Here is a 14,987-nt window from a genome sequence, read left to right as displayed (position 1 = left end):
TATTGTACATAAGGACAGAAAAACACATACATTTCATCACAGAGTGTGTCCCCATCTCCTCATTCCATGAGGCTCAGAGAGTCCAAACTGAGCGCGCTCAGCTCACAGAGCAAAAATAATAACATTAAAAATCATCAGCGCAGACCTAATCCCACCACGGCCTGTAAACATTTTAATACCATGGTGATTAGCAGTGATCCTAAACCCCAGACACCCACCCTCAGTCCTCCCAGGCCCCGGCTCCTCTATCACCCCAGCTCTGGCTCACTGTCCCTGGGGGAGGCGGTCAGGCGAGTCCCTGGATTAAGGCCACTCGGTGCTTTGGACCCTCGAGCCCTGAAAGTTAAACCCCTGGACGTTCGCCACTTCAATTCTCTAAGTGGCAACGGCCTCCTTGTTATGATTGTTCATTAAAGTTGGATTTAATCAAGTGGCTTTTTGGCAAAACATGAAAAATGCTGCCATTTTTCTCTTTTTTTGTGTGTGTGTGTGTGTGTGTGTGTGTGTGTGTGTGTGTGAATTGAGTGCGTTTTTGAATTTAGGAGTCTCCCTGTGTATCTATCTGTTTATGCAGTACATCTATCTTTTTATTTCTGTGTCAGAAAGTGGGATGCTGTGTTTCGGGGGGAGGGTGGTGATTTTTCAGATGAGCGAGCAGATGTTGCACTTTCTCAAGAGGGATTTATGTCAGGATAGGAACACACATCCACACACACAAACACACACATAGGGCGTCATGTAATTATGCATTTCAGCATTTAACAACATTTACACACTGTAAAGACAGGAGACAGAGACGGAAAGAAAAACAAACTATTAAAGAACTCAACCGAGTTCCCCTTTAAAGCAACTAACTCAAGAGAATCTTGGGAAATCAAGGGATATTCAGTGTGCCATTATCCACAGTGGTTGTTCTTTAGCATAAGTTACATAGTCTCGCCTTAATTTTAAGTAAACTTTTCTTTCATTTCCTCCTCTCTTTTCTGTGTAAGCATATATCATCTGGTAGAGAAGTGGGCAATATTCATAAAATCCTCTATATGTAATTTTATATTGCGCTATCGAGATATCTATATATTGTGACATATTCAAGAATTTTCATCACATTGATGCAAAATTCATACTGAAATCCAACACTGCCATAAATTAGCCCTGCTGCTTGATTTGCAACATTGCACACACTGATCTAATGCACTCAAGAGACTAAACTATATGGTGAATTTATATTGTCTGTCATATTACCCACCACTAACCTGGTACGTCTGCTGCTCAAAGTCCTGGTTAACAGTGTTTTGGGGATCTGTAATTGTGTTCACCTCTTTCAGCGCGCACCCGAGTCCTCTTCCTCCCAGCCACCACTTAGTCCTCACCAGACCTCCAACGAAGAAGTGGCAGAGCAGACCTGGAGAGCCAGTCACAAGAAACCATCTCCAGGCCTGCCCCGCAGGTCAAACCTGCACCGAGCCGGCAGCATCAAAGACCTGATCAGTAAATTCTCTGGTCAAGATCACGCCTCTACTTCCAGTTCCCCACAGAGCCCCTCCTCTGGAACAGGACCAAAGTCTGCTTCTGCAGAGGCCCTCGAGTCTCCAAATTCCAAGTTGAGTCAGTCCACGCCAAGCAGCGTCGGACGAGACGAGAGTCTAGTTCCCAGCATCACTGTGACCCCTCCGTTAAGGGAAACCAGTCAGAACGGGGCTGAAACAGCGCAGAGAGGTACCACAAGTCAGATCACTGCGCGAATCGATTGTCCAGTAGGAAGCAGCACTGAGAAGACTGATTCACAACCAGGGAACAAAACACAAACCACAGACTCTGGTAGAGACTCAGTGGCTGACTCTGGCATGGGTTCGGTAAGCAAAAACTACTCCTGACCCACCATTCCGAGTGTCCTTGCATGAAACGAAAAGCTCTGCATCCTCTATGTGCGAAGATGGCACAACAGCATGGCACTGCCGTTTTTTTAAACGCATCTCCTTGCATGATTAAAGCACCGTACTCCATCCACATGACGACTCGAAAGCATGAAACCATGACGAGATTCTAAAGCACGTGCTCTTCAATCGTACTAATCAAAATGGCCTCAAACTCTCAGACTCTCACTCTTCTTTTTGATTCTTTCCCCGCGAATGAGCTTCACATGTTGCCATTTTTGTGTTTGGTCTAAAATAATAACTTAATAACTCACGCTATGACTGTGTTGATTTTTACTGCATGAAAGTGATTGGGACAGATAAACCTTTTGTCGATTTTTGCAATATGTTTGCTTGAGTTTCTGTTTGATAATTTGCTTGGTGAGAAACAGCATTCCAGCGGCTTATTGTGGCATATTATCGAGAGTATGCGCAAAGGTGGGACAAAGTCTTTGTTTTGAAGAAAATCAAGTCCCAAGTCAAGACAGACAAGTTGCAAGCCAAGCCCAAGTACTAAACTTTGTGTTTCAAGTTAAATGAGTGTATTATCTGTCTGTCTGCACTGCCAAACACAACTTTCCCTCCTCATCACGCAACATGATTGGCTTCTCTTGAATTGATTAAAACTATCTGTTGTCAGGAAAATGAGTTGATTCTCTGCACATTTTTTATAACTTTTAATCTTTGGGCTTAGGGAGAATTTCAAGTCATTCCAAGTCCAAGTGACTTCACTGGGCTAAAGTCCAAGTTTTTCTGATTTTATATTATCTTCTCTCTGCTGTCAGTCACTTACAACACCAACACATGCTCAGTAAATTCACCCTCATCACTTCTTTATGTTTGTATCCCTGGGTTTATCGGTGTATTTTTGTGCATGTGCACATGCATATGAGTGTTTTCACCCCTCCAGCTGATCTATATTTATGTTTCATCCAGGTTTATTTCATCCCTCCTTCCCTACCTTTTGCCCTTCTCCTCCAGGAGTCTGAATTCGATTCGAACAAGCAGCTAGACAGCCCGTCAGAGGACGAGCCCCCCACACCCCGGATGGTGCCGACCAGCCAGAACCCGAAATATCAGCTGTTCCTCAACAACGAGATGAGGACCAACGGGGTGAGTGGCAGGGATGCAGATGGTCTGAGAGGCGCCGGGTCAGTGGGGGAGAACAGCCCCAAGCTGGCCCAATGGGAGATCAATCGGCTGGGGCTGAACAACTACAGAGGGTCCCTGGAGTCCCTGGCCTCGCGGGACTGGGACACTATGTCTGACAGGGTGGGTGAGGCGGACCATGGACTTATGTTTGTGTGTGATTCAGATCAGGGAGATTAGAGACAGTTTTTTATGATAATCAGATTTTGTTTTACTGCTGTATATCTGTGAATCCAGTTATTAAACAGTGCCATCTCCTGGACAAAACACAGCTTTAAGGTCTCTTATTGCCCATGCACTGCAAAAATCTCCATCTTATTATTATTATTATTATTATTATTGTTATTGTTATTATTATTATTGAAACACAAAAGTCTTAGTTTCCTGAAACAAGTGACATCTTTTTAGATGTCAAAATTCTCAAGACCTCCAACAATTAGTGGTCAGGGAACTGTTATCCTGAATCTAATTAAATCTAATTAAGTCCACCTTTTTTTAAGATGTGGCACTTTTCATAAAGCATTGCAAAATGACATGGTTAACACAGTAATACGGTAAATGACAAAAATAGAAATCTATCCTGTATCAGTGCATCTAGCATGTGTTTCCAACTACTGCAAGTAACTAAACTGACTGACTTTGTAATCATTTAACACACATGTATCTTTGTAATTTACAGATTATATGTCATAATCCTGTTAAAGTGATAAATGTCTTATGCACCTTCTCCTGGACAAAACACAGATTTAAGATTTCTCATTGGCCGTCCTGGTTACCTGCCTGTTAACCGCAAGGCTCAATTGACCAGAGTTTCTCAACTTCTCCTGGCTTTTTACCCTGTTTTTACATCAACATTTCTGAAGAACCCGAACAATAAAAGATTTGTCTAATTATACAGTGACAAAAGTCTTTTCAATTAAATTCAGTTTTATTTATATAGCGCCAATTCATAACATAAGTTATCTCATCGCACTTTTCCTATAGAGCAGGTCTAATGCAGGTCTACTCTTTATAATATTATTTACAGAGACCTGACAAATCCCACCATGAGCAAGCACTTGGTGAAAAACTTCCTTTTAACAGGCAGAAACCTTGGGCAGAACTAGACTCAATGTTGGGCGGCCATCTTTTATCCTCCATCAAATGGAATTGAATCACTATCTGCACCTTTCATGCCAAATTATAGTATGACATGTTTGACTTACAGTAAATTATGCAAATACAATTACTGTCATATATGTGCGTCTGCTACAGTAAACAAACTGACTCACTCAACAGTAATTTGCCACACGTAATTATTTGTAATTAACAGCCAATTATACCATCATCCTGTTTAAATAATAAATGTCTTATTAGTGTAATTATTTATCCCCATTAGCAATAGCATTTTTCCTGTTTTTGTAATAATCATTTTTAAAAACTTCACTGTCAAGGTCAACATTCTTCATCATCCTGTATTCTGATGTTTTTGATGAATACATTTTAAGTTAATGAATTTGATTGAAATTATATTTGAATATCAGTTTAGACAACGTACTAAATCAGTGTTAAATTGATTACATTAACATGTTTAATAAATACAGCAGTTTACAACATTGTCTTTTTACTTTGGCTTCTGTTTATTTCTATTTCATATTGAAGTAAGCACAAACAATCATTGTTGTGTTGTTTGTTTGTTTGTTTACAGTTTGGTGTTGGTGACAGCCCCTCCAGGGTGTTCAACAGTCCATACTCCACGGCCACCTCCATGGATTACAACCCCATGTACCGAATGTCTGAGTTCAAGGTTTGTACTTTGGTGGGGAAAATTTAAACGCTGTCCTGTTTCTATATTTTATATAGATTATTTTGTTTGTTTTAGTTCTTTACTTTTTAGTTTTGGAAATACTCTTAATGTCACATAAACATAGTAAATTGATACCAATTGTTTTGTCTAGAGTTTTGTAACATTAACTAAGAAAACAGCATGCATTTGCAACTGCAAGGCTGATGTTATAAATGCAGGTTCAGTGAAAAAGCTAAGGAGGATTTGAAATAATAATTGCAGTTATAACACATGTGAGCTTCCAGGGACAATCACAGTCTTCTGAGGCTGACGACAGAAAATGACAAACAGCAGGACACTGACCCTCCTCTGTGCCCCCCCTCTTCGTCTCCAGGTTCAGGGTGGACTGTCTCCTACCACCTCAGAGATGAACCTGTACAGCTTCAACAGTCGCAGCACCAGTCCAGTGGGCATGGTCACGCCCACCCTCACCTCCCCCCGCACCCGGTTCTCTGCCTACGACACTCTGGTGAAGAGGAGGACAGAGCTCAACAACACTGTACGTTTACTCATACACACACACATAACACACACTCATCACGTCCACACTTTCCTTGTTTATGTATATATAGATATATATATATATATATTTTTTTTTTTTTGTTTTTTTTTTTGTTGCTACAGGTGGTACCCACCCACTACAGCATGCGCTCTGCCACTCTGGGGGCGCCCAATAAAAAAGACTACATAGAGGAGTTGACCAAACAGATGGACGCCTGCCAGAAGGTAGGCCTCATCTGATTCCTTTTGGGATTCAAACGCATGTAGTTCTGCTGTAAGAATGTGGTTTGTTACCACAAGTAAGAATCCACAGATGTCAGATGGATGCCAGACAGAAAGTCCTGGAGGTTTGTGAGAAGTAATATTGGGATTGGAGCTGATACATGAACCGTAGGGATGTCCCGACCAAGTCCTCTTATTTTTAAACAACTGCAATATTATCAAGACTATTTTGGCAGACCTACTGAAGTGGAGGTCTTAAGCCAGAATGTCTGGTAGATGATGTTGCAGCATTAAGAGGTTTGGGGATTTTAACCCATGTAGTCACAGCTATTGTTATTCTAAAAAAAAAAACAAACAAAATTTTGATTGTGTGTGTGTGTTCTCTACAGCGTAACCAATTCCTGGAGGCAGAGAGTGTGGAGATGGAGAAGGAGAGGAACCAGATAAGGTCGGACATTATGTTATTTTTCCTATCTTCCTGTTTGCGTGCTTGCTTTTTCTTTTGTTCTTTCTATTTGCTGTCTTTCCTGTTGCCCTTCCCCTTTGGTCTCAATTTCTTTTTCTCACGAAAACTGCCTTTAAAGAGTTTTTTTTGACGACCTCTACTGGTTGAATTTGTCACCTCGCTGCAGTGATGTAAAGGTGTGGCTCAGGGTGTGGTCGGTACACTGTGACATCACTGGTGGGTGTGGTTGTGTGTGACAGATCGGAAACCCAGTGGTTCTCAAACTTTGTCTGTCATGCCCCCGTTCTGAAGCCGAGAAATTCATGCCCCCCCCCACCACACGTAAACATTAACAATATTGGGGGAGCAACAAATAAAAAAGGAGCCAAGTTGAATTCGATTGAAATAAAATAAATGATTCTGGTCAGCACGATAGCATCAGCAAACTCTTGTTTTTTTTTAAATTTCCCTACATAAATGAAATTCATTTAACTTGGTTCCACTCCATATTTTCCCCCTGGGCATCCACGCCCCCTCTGCAGTGGCTCTATGCCCCTACAGGGAGGCCCGCCCCCCAGTTTGAGAACCATTGCTTTAACCAGAAGAGGTTGGCAAAATTTTGCTTTTCAGCTAAGTTACTGCTTGAAGAATTTGTATTACATTTGTGTCACTCTTCAAATCTTCTCTTAAGTTTTTCTTAAAAGAGTAATTTAACACTGAGCTGAAAAGCTTTGTTTTGCAAGTGATGTCACAGTGTACTGACCACACCCTCAGTACACTTCTGCTTCACTGCAAGCTGAGAACTTTAACCACTGGAGGTCAGCAAAAACAGGATTCTCGGCTGGTTTTAAGTTACTCTTCAACTCCTCTCGTTCATGGCTTCACTCCTCTCTGTCATCTCAGTGTAAACCTTGAGTTTGACACATTGCTGTCTGTCTCCCTGTGAAGGTTTGAGATGCGTGGCCTGCTTGTGAACAACGAGGACCTGCTGAGGACCAACACTCAGCTGTCCAACGAGATGAAGAGGATGAGAGAGCAGATGATAGAGATGGAGAGAGAGAACCAATCCATGGGCGAGAAATACAGAGAGATGGAGGTGTGAGCAGATGGATGGATGGATGGATGGAATGATACTGTAGTTATCCATGTGTTTGCATGAGTGACTCTTTTCTTGTACTGTACAGATTGAGGTGAAGGAGGCCCGGGACATGATGGTGGAGGCCAACACTCAGGAGTATGCCTTCAATTTTCTCCAGCAGTCCCTCAAAAACAAGATCCAGGACGCTGAGGTACACTGAGTTACACAGTGGCAACTAAAATCAAAAACTAGGATGGATGGATGAAAGCTGCACTTTCATGTGTAAAAAGGCTGATTTTGATTCCTACATTAGATACTATATAGAGGATCCTTTAAATCCTTGTGTGATAATGAGGAACACTTAGTTGGCCAACTCGGTGTGCAGCCGCCTTTTTCTGGAATTTGTATGTTTTAGCCAGTGAACGCTAATTCGCACTCTGGACTAAAGGTCAGAGTTCACAACTGCAAGGGCGTCTTTGTACCTTGTGGTTTAAGACACGTCCCACGTACCAGAAGGTCCCCAATTTCGATTCCAGCCGGGGACCTTTGTGACCAGTCACGCCGCTCTCGCTCTCTTTTCCCACGTTTCCTGTCATTCTTCACTGTCAAAAACCTGCAACTGCAGTCTGTTGCACTTTTGATGACATTCAATAATAAACAAGCATGTGTTGTCTGGTTTTTGAAGATTACGGTGGATGCAGAAACATATTGCTGCTGTTCTGTGAAAACCATGTATCTCCAAAATCGCCAAGCTAAGAAAAACAGCCCTTTGCAGAAATGGATTTTTCAGATAATCGAATGGTAAAATATATCTTATTTTACTGTGACAAAGTAATCACATAGCGCTTTACTAACAAGCTTTCCTTTAAAAAAATCTATATTTTACAAGTTAATTTAGTTATTTTTCACAGTGCAATAGTTTCCATCGATTCCAGAGAAGCTAAGGACTTTAAAGACCACATGAAATTGTTGGTAGTAGTAATGTATGCACATTCCAACATTGCATCTGGTGCATCGGCAAGAAAGCAAAAAGACTTCTGGAAAAAGATGAAGATGTAATGGCAAAACATAAAACATACAAATTCCAGTTTTGGGATTAATCCATGGATATTCAATAGATAATCCACTGCAGTCAACATGACGCCTGGTTTGATTTGGCAGCATGGGAATGCAGTTGTGAACATGGACTGTTTTCAAAACTCTTATGGGTGCGTTCAGGTGTTGAGACATGAGACCTGTCTGTCCGACAGTAAGACACGTTATATGAGGAAGCAGAGCTCTGAACTGTGTGTGTGTGTGTGTGTGTGTGTGTGTTGTGTTCAGGAGAACCTAGAGAAGCAGACGCAGCACGCCCAGGCTCTGGCTGAGAAGTTGTGGCTGGCAGAGAGACAGCTGGAGGAGCTGGAGGTCGACAAAGACACTAAAGACAAGAGGACGTATGACCTCAACAGCACCATCATCAGACTGGAGACAGAGGTACAGAGACAGTTTCTTTTGAAAAATTATTTATAGGTTGTGTAATTTTGTAATCATTTCCCTAAAAAGACCTAAGTCATTTGGTACTAAAGAGAAAATCCAGACAAAGTTTGAGTTAAGTTAGTTCTGTTGAATTAACAAAGATCAAAACTTGATGAATTACAAGTAAATTCTCTAACGAATGTACTGAATGCAAAACAGTAAAAAACAAACAAAACAAAAAAAAATACAAAAACAAGAAGTTTGTGTATTTATAGGTCCCGTAAACAAAACCGGTGGATACAAGCTCATCTTTTCATAAACATTTTAATTGCTCTGATGTTCTTTTATTTTTTTGCAGAGATTTTTTTTTTGTGTTATACACTCATAACCCTTAAACAATTAGCAACACCATAGCAACTGTGTTTGCAAAATTAGAACTCCAAATACAAACATTCAGGGTGGTTATCAGCTTCATTACTTATGTCAAAACTGCCTCCGGGCACCAAAAAGATCATCCCAAATATCATAACGCCCCTATAAAGGATGCTTTCCCTGAAGTGAGACTTATTTAGAGCTGCCCTGTCTGTTTCCAGCTGGATGAGGCCCTGAAGGTGTCCACGCAGGCAGCAGCGGAGCTGAGCCTGCAGCAGAAGCTGCGCGAGGACAGCCAGCTGAGGGTGGAGGAGCTCGAGGAGTCTCTGCTGGAGAAGGATCAGGAGCTGCAGAGACTGCAGGACCTCGTCAACAGACTGCAGGGAGAGGTATTCCCACTTGTCTAATACTTTAGTTCATAATAGACTGAATTCCCATCAGCCTCAGCTGTACTTCAAGTCATAGTATACTAACATAATACATTTAAGCATCTCACACTAACATGCTAAACATTAGCCTGTTGACATGCATGTCACATTTTCTAGCATCTTGGTTATTTGGTGTCACCTGGGTTTTACGTTGTTGAATAAATGAAACTAACTCAAAATATATAAAGCTGCTGATTTTTAATAATAGCTGAGAACACCTTTGGTATGAATGCAGCCTCAGGATCTATGTGTTTCTGCGTATGTGCGTGTGTGTGTGTGTGCAGGTCTCTGGTAAGCTGATTGATAAGGAGCGGACGCTGGAGGAGGAGATCCAGCTGAGAGAGAGGATACAGCTGCAGTGTAAGCAAGCGGAGAGGACGGTGGACGACCTCCACATGGAGCTGCAGAGCACCAACCAGACCAAAGATGACCTGGTCAAACAACTCAAACAGGCTCAGGTACTGATCGTTCAGATCAAACGGGCTCAGGTACTGATCGATCAGATCAAACGGGCTCAGGTACTGATCGTTCAGATCAAACGGGCTCAGGTACTGATCGATCAGATCAAACGGGCTCAGGTACTGATCGTTCAGATCAAACGGGCTCAGGTACTGATCGATCAGATCAAACGGGCTCAGGTACTGATCGTTCAGATCAAACGGGCTCAGGTACTGATCGATCTGATCAAACGGGCTCAGGTACTGATCGATCAGATCAAACAGGCTCAGGTACTGATCGATCAGATCAAACGGGCTCAGGTACTGATCGATCTGATCAAACAGGCTCAGGTACTGATCGTTCAGATCAAACAGGCTCAGGTACTGATCGATCTGATCAAACAGGCTCAGGTACTGATCGTTCAGATCAAACAGGCTCAGGTACCGGTTTAAATCATTTGATAGTTCAAGTTTCAATGGCAAGGCAAGTACATTAATATAACATAATTCATATGCAGTTTCGAAGTGATTTACATGCAAGAACGTTGTAAAATAATTAAAAACAGAGGAGTTTGGGTGTTCTGGTGGCCTAGTGGGTTAAAACACTGACCATGTATTTGCTACATACCCAGTTTGAGTCCAGCCAGGGACCTTTGTTGCATTTCCTGTGATTACTCTGTTGTTCTCGCTCTAAAAAAAAAAGGCAAAAAATGCCTGAACAAAAAGTTGAAGAATAATTATTTGCTTTTTTAAAAAAAATAAATCAAAATGTATGAAAAGTGAAAAATTTGACAGTCAAAGTGCTTCACATAAAATAAATTATTTTAAAAGAGAAAAGTAAATTGAGTTTTAATAATGGTCTTAATGCTGCTTCAGATGCGTTTGCACTACATTTATGTGGGTAACACATGGGATGTATTTAAAAAATAGCAAATATTATTTATTTTCCGCAATGTTTCATCCTTGAAGTGAACTCTTCCTATTTCCAGCTGTAGATCAGACAGTATCCGCAGCGTGTGCATACATGACCCAGTCATTCAAGCAGAGAAGTCCACTTAAATTAATCAGCCATGTAAACCATCAGAGTTTGGGGTTAATGAGGTATTAATTATGCAAATCATGTTTAGCAATCAGCGTGCTAATTCCATAATCCCAAATATTCATCATGTCGCTATTTCTGAAGATACTTAATCCGTCCCATTTCTAAATAACCTGAATGTGTTCTGCTGATGAGACAACAGACAGTTGACATCATGAAGAGTGACCTCAGATTAGAGGCTGTCTGAAAAAAGTCTAGTTTAGTTGTCTGGGCGATGACTTATTCTTTTTGAACTCTTCTTCTTTTAGGAGAAGATGATCGACCTGGAGAGCGATCTGGAGGAGCTGCATGACAGCGAGCTGAGATGGGCCGCCAAACACAAGAGAGCTATCGAACAGGTAAACACACAGGAAACCTGTGACCTGAAATACGCTGTCATTTACAGGATTTTAAAAACACCGATTGATCGTTCCAACATCCATTATATCAATTAGACTGATTTTATTTGGCTGGTTATTAAGACATTTCCGTGTTTGCTGTCAGACTGAGCAGCTGCAGCTGAAGCTGATTCAGGAGAAGGATCTGAACGACCTGCTGGAGACTGAGAAGGCCACCATGGAGAGACAGGTGTGTGTGTGTGTGTGTGTGTGTGTGTGTGTGTGTGTGTTTCACTTCTTTTAGTCTGCAGTTAGAGCCTCTTCTCAATACCTCATCTCTCTAATTCAAATTCATTAGACCTGTACTGGATTTTTGAGGCTGGTGCTGATATTTAAGAGTTACATGTTTTTGATGAGGATCCTTTAAATTTGACTGTTAAGGAACTGTGATGGAGTTGTGTACTGAACGGGACATTTTACAGTTGAAAAATCAACTCTCTGGTGGACAAACAATGGAGATCATATGAAGACACAGTGTTGCCAAATCACCGTATGAATATTGACAATAATTTACAGTCAAGACCATGGTTTAAAAAAAAAACTGTACATTCAAGTATGTAAATAACTAACAACAGAATGGAATCAAAGAAAAGGGATCAAAGTGCTAGTAATACCTAATCTCTAATAAAAATCTCTCTCTCTCCTGGTCTGTAGCTGCGCGAGCTGCGTCTGGAGGTGGAGGAGCTTCACAGCTCCAGAGTTCAGGAGGATGTCATCTCCAGGACGGAGAACAGAGTCAAAGAGCTGGAGAACGTTCTGAGGACTGAGGAGAGGTCAGTCACATGACCTTTTAAACAAACCCGTTATAACACCGTCAGCAGTGTATTGCAGTGTATTAAACATGACACATCATTATTTGGACGTACAGGCAGCTCACTTATTGAACAGTTTTGGTGGCTGTCTTCCTGCATCATCAGCACCACAGAGGCCCATGAAAAATGGACAAAATGGAAATCACATTCCGCTTATGTGTTCATTTGAAATACTTGATTATGAGCATTAATATTATACACTGCAGTTGGACCTCATATATCATAAATAGTCATGAATGGGTAGAAATGTTAAAAAAAAAAAGGCGCCTTGCACCGTAATATTAGGGGAGGATAGTTACTGTGTGGCATTTCACTCCTTTCACTCACTTTTTAATCAGGAACTGCTAAAATACACAGAGCATGACACTTCTGATTTGAATGGCTTTTCACTTTCTGATGTATCAGGAAACACATGCTGATGCGCATATGTGTTACCAAGGTTACCAAATGATATGTTGCATAAATATAGCCTATACATTGCTTATACAGACCGCTTTTTTGACAATTGACAATCAGCAGATGGATTTAATAGTAGTTACGTGCTTGAATTCATGCTACAATCACATATCTACTCTCTGAAAATACTGTGGTTGGTCTGCTTTTCTTTCACACTACAAACTAACCGCACCAGAGTCGGCTCGCTTGTTTAACCCATACCAGAGTTTAATGGACAGCTTTCACCCTAGTGCACCGAATAGACAAACACACCAGTTGGTTTGAACCAAACCAGATAGGTTGGGTATGAAAGCACAAGAAAAATGATTTTACCAGTCGTTTAACAGATGGATAAAAGACACGTTTTAGATCTGTAACTACAAATCAAGTATATTTTTACATTTTTAGTGATCATTTTCAAACGCTAGTTGTACAGAAGATTTGAGATTTTTGGATTGTAGCTTTCCCTTTTTTCCCAAACAGCCATTAGTTTCCATTCAATTCAGTACACTATGAAAATTAATAAGCAGACCATTGAAACTTACTTGAGTTGTGTAATCCATCACAGCGAACATCAATCGGCATTTAAACTACTTTACCAAACACCACACATACAGTAATGTAACAGTGTTGCGTGTGATAGATTACTCACCTCAAGCAAGTTTCAGAAGTCTGCTAATTGATTTTCATTTCAGAATGAAAGTGGCTGCCTTGAAAGGTAGAAAAAACACAATATGAAAAACGCAGCAGTGTGGTTTGCAAAATGGTTAGCTGTGATATAAACGATATGTAACCGTAGCAGTGAATTTGCTGAAACATGCAGATATACAGGTATGGTCCTGCTGTTGTTGGCTAATGTGTTTGTGTTTTGTGCAGGAACAAATCAGTTCTAGTAAACACCATCAGTAAACTGGAGAGGAGGATCAACGAGCTCAGCGATCAGATGGAAGAGGAGAACAGGATAGCTACCGAACAGAAAGACCTGGTAACACACTCTGCCCACATGAAGGCAGTATTACAAAATACCCCGTGTATTCAGTTTGTTCCTGTACTAAAATGTATTTAAACTATTTGAACGCTCATTTGAGCAGGAAACATAAGCTTCATTATACATCACTTTCATGAAATTGATCAATTCAAAATATAAATCTTTATCAGAGCCACAGAGAACTTCAAGTTCAAAAGTTTGGATTTTGCTGGGGCTGTATGAGGCTGTGCCTGTATATTAGCATAGTTTTGGACATATTTGACATTTAAAGATACTAGATGATATCTTCTTTTTTTAATGTATTGCTTTGGAATGGATTTGATATTTCTGACCAGTATTTTTGAGACTTAAAATATCAATAACGCTTTACTGAGAGCCCGGCTCTCTTTTTATATATTTTTCTTTCAAGGGAATTCCTTTGTTTGTGGACATTAACAGTTTGGTTTGTTTTTGGATACTCTTCTTAGAATATTCCCTTTTTAGGAAATGTCTGTCCTATAAGAAAATGTCCTTTAGGCCTTTTTTTGGACATTTCTCTTTGTGATATTCCCTTTTTGGCATTCTGTTTGCTTAACTCTTTTGGACAGAGTTCTCTTGGACTTTCCATCATTGTCTTTCTGAAATGTTTCAACTTTATTATTATCCTGGAGGAAATTTGTTTTGCAGGCAGGCATTAACACACAGGTCACAGGAATACACTGATGACAATGAACATCAACAATCAATAGTCACGGCCGTTTGTTTTTAAGCACATGGTAACAAAAACCAGAGAGAAGTTGATGTATTTTATAGAGAGAGTATGATGAAGTTCTGAAGCAACATATGACGCAGTCACATACATATTTGTATAATGTTTCATGCACACAAAAGTAAATATGGAGTGTTCGTTTGTCAGCTAGCACCTTGAGGTGTTTTTATGTCTCAATTGTTACTGTTAATATGTTTGTCCAGTCCCGTCTGTGCAAACTAACCGTAGCTCTGTGATTGGTCCTCCAGATGACCCAGAGGATCCGCACTCTGAAGCGGCAGCTGAACGAGGCGGAGGAGGAGGCGAGCAGGAGGGAGGCGCAGAACCGCCATACCCAGAGGGAGCTGGCCGAGGAGAGGGAGACGAGCGGACGGCTGCAGAGGCAGCTGCTCGACCAACACATGCAGACAAAGTACATGCTCTAATACACACACACTCACACACACACACACACGCAGGTCCGCGGTCATAAGTATCAAACACTCACCTCCTACAGATGTAAAAGTAGCTGTGAAAGTTTGCTTTATTGTGGATCTTCACTGATTTTGTTTTAGTGACGTATCATTTGGCAACATGGTGTAAATCATCAGTATGTTTACTTTGGTTACCAGTGCTTAAACTGTTGTTTAAATGTCCAGACAGACACCTGCCAACCACTCTGAAATTTGTGTTTTTTGCAGCAATGGCATAAAGAAACTTG

General features: G+C 40.9%; 1 protein-coding gene across 6 annotated transcripts in view; it reads left to right on the top strand.

Annotated features, from left to right (window-relative positions):
- The window catches only part of LOC122865508 (cingulin-like protein 1), a 66,224-nt gene that overhangs the window by 48,362 nt on the left and 2,875 nt on the right, over positions 1-14,987 (top strand). For 4 of the 6 annotated variants that reach the window (XM_044174029.1, XM_044174030.1, XM_044174031.1 and 1 more), the window contains exons 7-22: positions 1,326-1,853; positions 2,895-3,185; positions 4,750-4,848; positions 5,222-5,386; positions 5,512-5,613; positions 6,000-6,058; positions 7,004-7,151; positions 7,240-7,344; positions 8,457-8,609; positions 9,185-9,352; positions 9,676-9,849; positions 11,176-11,265; positions 11,411-11,494; positions 11,959-12,077; positions 13,428-13,536; positions 14,536-14,699. In XM_044174029.1, the coding sequence (XP_044029964.1) occupies positions 1,326-1,853; positions 2,895-3,185; positions 4,750-4,848; positions 5,222-5,386; positions 5,512-5,613; positions 6,000-6,058; positions 7,004-7,151; positions 7,240-7,344; positions 8,457-8,609; positions 9,185-9,352; positions 9,676-9,849; positions 11,176-11,265; positions 11,411-11,494; positions 11,959-12,077; positions 13,428-13,536; positions 14,536-14,699 (2,558 nt within the window). The remainder of the gene's footprint in view (positions 1-1,325; positions 1,854-2,894; positions 3,186-4,749; positions 4,849-5,221; positions 5,387-5,511; positions 5,614-5,999; positions 6,059-7,003; positions 7,152-7,239; positions 7,345-8,456; positions 8,610-9,184; positions 9,353-9,675; positions 9,850-11,175; positions 11,266-11,410; positions 11,495-11,958; positions 12,078-13,427; positions 13,537-14,535; positions 14,700-14,987) is intronic. The other 2 variants (XM_044174027.1, XM_044174028.1) reach the window with 2 other exon arrangements.

The sequence above is a fragment of the Siniperca chuatsi genome, linkage group LG18 (assembly GCF_020085105.1).
Source record: "Siniperca chuatsi isolate FFG_IHB_CAS linkage group LG18, ASM2008510v1, whole genome shotgun sequence".
NCBI classification, from domain to species: Eukaryota; Metazoa; Chordata; class Actinopteri; order Centrarchiformes; family Sinipercidae; genus Siniperca; species Siniperca chuatsi.
This window is presented reverse-complemented; position numbering and strand designations above follow the sequence as displayed.